This window comes from Pristiophorus japonicus, chromosome 3, assembly GCF_044704955.1.
Source record: "Pristiophorus japonicus isolate sPriJap1 chromosome 3, sPriJap1.hap1, whole genome shotgun sequence".
Lineage (NCBI taxonomy): Eukaryota > Metazoa > Chordata > Chondrichthyes > Pristiophoridae > Pristiophorus > Pristiophorus japonicus.
The window spans coordinates 108,542,030-108,548,029 of NC_091979.1; the positions used below are offsets into that span (position 1 = coordinate 108,542,030).

Here is a 6,000-nt window from a genome sequence, read left to right on the forward strand (position 1 = left end):
TTACATTTTTTCTGTGTCATTTGGGTCAGTGGCTATTGCCAGCTACTAGGGTTTTGGGGTAAGGGACTTTGGTTGGGGGAGGGATGCACTTGTGCTGGAGTAAGGGACTTCAGCTGGAACTTGGTGGCTTTTGCTGGGTTGTTTGAGATATGTCCTCTCTGGCTTCTTAAGTAAGAATGGATCTAAGTCAATCAGAACTTAGGCTGGGCAGTTCCATTTATACTTTCCAGAGAAACTTCAGGTTGTGGCTTATCCTCCAAGGGATCCAATCAGCAATAGACCATGTGATAATGGAGAGCCAATCAAAGAAATGAGGGTGAGAAACTTAGGTCTGAAACTTGTGTCCTAAACTTAAATAAAGGCAATTACAAAGGTAAGAAGACAGAGTTACCTAAAGTGGACTGGGAAAATAGATTAAAGGGCAAGGTACATTAGCAATGGCAGACATTTAAGGAGATATTTCATAACTCTCAGCAAATATATAATCCGATGAGGAATACTCTGAGAAGCAGGAACCATCCATGGCTAACTAAGGAAGTTAAGGATAGTATCAAATTGAAAGAAAAGGCATACAATGTTGTGAAGATTAGTGGTAGGACAGAGGATTGGAAATTTTTTTTAGAAACAAAGGATGGCTAAAATAAAAAAAAGGGAGAGATGGATTATGAGAGTAAATAGAAAGAAATATAAAAACAGATAGTAAGAGTTTCTACAATTATATAAATAGGAAGCGAGTAGCTGAAGTAAATGTTGGTCCCTTAAAAGGATGAGACTAGGGAATTAATAATGGGAAACAGGGAAATGGGAGAGACTTTAACAAATATTTTATATCTGTCTTCACTGTAGAAGACACTAAAAGCATCCCAATAATAATCGATAATCAAGGGGCAAAAGGAAGGGAAGAACTTAAAACAAACACCATCACCAGAGAAAAGGTACAAAGCAAACTAATGGGACTAAAGGCTGACAAGTTCCTGGTGTCTGAAGCCTATTTCCTAGGGTCTTAAAAGAAGTGGCTGCAGAGATAGTAAATGCATTGGTTGTAATCTACCAAAATTCCCTGGACTCTGGAAAGGTCCCAGCGGATTGAAAAACCGCAAATGTAATGCCCCGATTCAAGAAGAGGGAGGCAGAAAGTAGGAAACTATAGGCCAGTTAGCCTAACATGTCATTGGGAAAATGCTGGAATGCATTATTAAGGAACAGGACAATTAGAAAATCATAATAAAACCATGTTGACTCTGCTTGATTGTATGAAAGGGAAATTGTGTTTTGATAAATTTTCCAGAGTTTTTGGAGGATGTAATGAGCAGGGTGGATAAAGGGGAACCAGTAGATATAGTATATTTGTATTTCCAGAAGGCATGCGATAAGGTGCCACATAAAAGGTTACTGCACAAGATAAGAGCTCATGGGGTTGAGGGTAATATATTAGCATGGATAGAGGATTGGCTGACTAACAGAAAAAAGAGAGAGATCGGGATAAATGGTCATTTTCAGATTGGCAAATTGTAACTATTGGGGCGTCAGAGGGATCAGTGCTGCTGCCTTAACTATTTATAATCTATATTCACGACTTGGATGAAGGGATCTAGTGTACTGTAGATACATTTGCTGATGATACAAAGATAGGTGGGAAAGCAAGTTGTAAGGACACAAAGAGTCTGCAAAGGGACATAGATAGGTTAAGTGAGTGGGCAAAAATTTGGCAGATGGAGTATGATGTGGGAAAATGTGAGGTTATTCACTTTTGTAGGAAGAATAAAAAAGCAAATTATTTTTTTTAAATGGAGAGACTACAAAATGCTGTGCTACAGAGAGATCTGGTGTCCTCCTACACTTAAATACAAAACGTTAGCATGCAGGTACAGCAAGTAATTAGGAAGGCAAATGGAATGTTGGCCTTTATTTGCAAGGGGGTTGGAGTATGAAAGTAGGGAAATCTTGCTACAACTGTACAGGACGTTGGGGGAGACCACACCTGGAGTACTGCATACAGTTTTGGTCTCCTTATTTAAGGAGGGATATGCTTGCATTGGAGGTGGTTCATTGAAGGTTCACTAAGTTGATCCCAGAGATAAAAGGATTGTCTTATGAGGAAAAGTTGATCAGGTTGTGCCTATACTCATTGGAGTTTAGAAGAATGAGAGGTGATCTTATTGAAACATGTAAGATTCTGAGGGGACTTGACAGGGTAGATGCTGAGAGGATGTTTCGCCCCGTGGGGGAATCTACAACTAGGGGCAGAGTTTCAGAATAAGGGGTTGCCCACCTAAAACAAAGATGAGTAGAAATTTCTTCTCTCAGAGGGTCGTGCATCTTTGGAATTCTCTACCCCAGAGAGCTTTGGAGGCGAATCATTGAATATATTCAAGACGGAGATGGACAGATTTTTAAACTACAGGGAAGTCAAGAGTTATGGGGAACAGGCAGGAAATGGAGTTGAGGCCAAGGTCAGATCAGCCATGATCTTATTGAATGACAGAGCAGGCTCGAGGGGCCAAATGGCCTACTCCTGCTCTTATTTCTTATGTTAACATTTCTCTCGAAAATACATTACGATAAAAATATATGAAATAGAAAAGTAATTTGTTGGAGTTCAAATATATAGCTCAATCCTTAAAAGAAAAGAAACTGCTTACCAATCTAGTATTCCCAATGGAAACAACAAAATCAAAGAATGGCTCCAATCCAGCTCTGTGGCCAGGAGAATTTTCTTGCACCTGAAAGCAGAATATAAAGTAATACTTTTCAAAAACTTAAAAATTATAAATTAAATATTTAATAGTACTGCAAAGAAGTTTCAGAAAGTTCTGTGTGTTCATCCAAGTGTACAACAAATCAGAACACACCACCTCAAAATTGAAGTTGGAGAACCACAAGACAACCATTAAGAACCAGCAACTCAATACAAATAAATGTTTGCACAAATAGATTCATGCATATAGGAGCACGCTTAGGTGGAAAGCTAGACTACAGCCAAGACGGTAGCTAGACTGCTCCCAGCACCAGCGCAGCCTTCAGCCGCCTGAGGAAGAGTTTTTTCGAAGATCAGGCCCTCAAATCTTGCACCAAGCTCATGATCTACAGGGCTGCAGTGATACCCGCCCTCCTGTATGGTCAGAGACGTGGACCATAGACACCTCAAATCGTTGGAGAAATACCACCAACGATGTTTCCGCAGGATCCTGCAAATCCACTGGGAGGACAGACGCACCGTCAGTGTTCTCGATCAGGCCACCATCCCCAGCATCGAAGCACTGACCACACTCAACCAGCTCCATTGGGTGGGCCATATTGTCTGCATGCCTGACAAGACTCCCAAAGCAAGCACTCTACTCAGAACTGCTACACAGCAAGGAGCCCCAGGCAGGCAGAGGAAACGTTTCAAGGACACCCTCAAAGCCTCCTTGATAAAATGCAACATCCCCACCAACACCTGGGCCTCCCAGGCCAATGACTGCCCTAAGTGGAGGAAGAGCATCCGGGAGGGCGCTGAGCACCTCGAGTCTCGTCGCCGAAATGCAGAAAGCAAGCGCAGGCAGAAGGAGCTTGTGGCAAACCAGACTCCCCACCTACCCGTTCCTTCAACGACTGTCTGTCCCACCTGTGACTGAGACTGTAATTCCTGTATTGGACGGTTCAGTTACCTAAGAACTCACTTTTAGAGTGGAAGCAAGTCTTCCTCGGTTTCGAGGACTGCCTATGATGAGGAGTGCACTTTGTAGTTAACCATCAGCAATTGCTCCATGTAAAAAGAGTTGCTACAGTCTCTGTTGAGCAGAGCAAGAAGTAAATCTCTCTTTGTTCCTCACTCACTCCAACACCGCACCCTTGGGACCACCCAACTTTTAAGCTGCTCTGACACAATCCAAGTTATCTTCGCTGCCACGGGGAAATTTATTGTTGTCTGATTTGGGAGCACACTGTGTTGTTACTACAGAGGCTTGCTCAATGTCATAACCAGCAGAATTAGTGCTCAGGAAATCAGCTTTTTAAAAATGCTGCTCCACTTAAGCATCCTACTGTGCTCCCAACTCAGACCAGGACAGTGCACTGCTAACCTAAGAACTAGGTGTCTCTGAACATTGGATTGGCCCCACTCAGATGGAGTCTAAATCACCTTAAGCTAGGAAGCAGCAGGCCTGTACAGAGTTCTCAAAGACTCGCTTCCTCGCCAGACAAGGTGAACACTGAAGAATACAAAACAAAGGCCAGCAATACTCTGCCACAGAAGCCCTCATCTCAACTAAAAGGCCCAGTTCAGGGACATCAACACCCCCACAGAAGAGTGAAACCCACAACCCCAAACAATAGGACCCAAAAGTACTGGACATGCTGCAGATGAACTCTAATACTGCAACCTCAGATACCAAGTTGTTAATGGATTCGGTGGGGGGGGGGGGGGGAGATCGAGGAAGAGATTAACAGTCCACCTCTTAGCACAGGGATACCAACAGATACCAAAATCTCCAATCGTCCAGAGGATCCTGGAATCCACATTGACATAATATTGTAAATCAAGTCATGAACAATTCAAATAGGCCCAGAATTTGCAGCGGGTAATAACTGCAAACATAAGAAACATGAGCAGGAGTAGGTCATTTAGCCCCTCGAGCCTGCTCCGCCATTTAATAAGATCATGGCTGAACTGATCTTGGCCTCAACTCCACTTCCCTGCCCGCTCCCCATAACCCTTGACCCCCTGATCTTTCAAAAATCTGCCTATATTCAATGACCCAGCCTCCACAGCTCTCTGGGGCGGAGAATTCCAAAAATTCACAATTCTCAGAAGAAATTCCTCTTCTCATCTCAGTTTTAAATGGGTGACTCCATGGGCCCAAGTTTCCACACGCGCCTAGAATGGCACAGTCCCGACCTGGACGCCTGTTTTTCGCGCCACAAAGTGCGCCTAAAAAAATCCTCGGTATTCTCCACCTACCTGCAGGTCCTCTGGCCCTCGGCGCAGCCAGCACGAGCTGTGGGGGGGGCGGAGCCAGGTCCCTGCGCTGAAAACAGTGCCGGGACCTCTGCACATGCGCGCTACAGTGGGCACGCAAGTGCAGTAGTTCCAGGCGCCGAACTGTGTGGGAGGGGCCTGAAGCACGCAGCCCATAGCCCTGCGTGAATAAGGCTCCTCCCACGGCCAGCTCATGCTCCCCCCCCCACCCCCCGACCAGACCCGACACCCGCTCCCCGCCTCCGGACCAGACCCGACACCCGCTCCCCCCCCGCCTCCGGACCAGACCCGACACCCGCTCCCCGCCTCCGGACCAGACCCGACACCCGCGCCCCCCCCCCCCCCCCCCACCCACGCTCCTGTTCCCGCTCCCCGCCTGGACCCGACCCGCGCTCCTGTTCCCGCTCCCCGACTGGACACGACCCGACCCGCGCTCCTGTTCCCGCTCTCCGCCCCGACCCGCGCTCCTGTTCCCGCTCCCCGACTGGACCAGACCCGACCCGCGCTCCTGTTCCCGCTCCCCGCCCTCCCGACTGGACCCGACCCCCCCCGCCTGACTGACCCGACCCACGCTCCTGTTCCCGCTCCCCGCCTGGACCCGACCCGCGCTCCTGTTCCCGCTCTCCGCCCCGACCCGCGCTCCTGTTCCCGCTCCCCGCCCTCCCGACTGGACCCGACCCCCCCCGCCTGACTGCCCGACCCACGCTCCTGTTCCCGCTCCCCGCCTGGACCCGACCCGCGCTCCTGTTCCCGCTCCCCGACTGGACACGACCCGACCCGCGCTCCTGTTCCCGCTCCCCGCCTCGACCCGACCCGCGCTCCTGTTCCCGCTGCCCGCCTCGACCCGACCCGCGCTCCTGTTCCCGCTCCCCGACTGGACCCGACCCGCGCTCCTGTTCCCGCTCCCCCTGACTGGACCCAAACCGACCCCGCGCCTGCCCCCCGACCCGACCCCCCCCCCCCCCCTGGACCCCGACCCAACTCCCGCCCCCGGACTGGATCCGACCTCCCCCCCCCTCCTCTCCTCCCCTCCCCTCCAC

The 6,000-nt window shown here is 48.8% G+C and overlaps 1 protein-coding gene across 2 annotated transcripts in view; it reads right to left on the reverse strand.

Annotated features, from left to right (window-relative positions):
* gorasp2 (golgi reassembly stacking protein 2) overlaps window positions 1–6,000 on the reverse strand; it is a 64,043-nt gene that overhangs the window by 24,407 nt on the left and 33,636 nt on the right. For both annotated transcript variants that reach the window (XM_070875666.1, XM_070875665.1), the window contains exon 2: window positions 2,643–2,723. In XM_070875666.1, coding sequence (XP_070731767.1) covers window positions 2,643–2,723 — 81 coding nt within the window. The remainder of the gene's footprint in view (window positions 1–2,642; window positions 2,724–6,000) is intronic.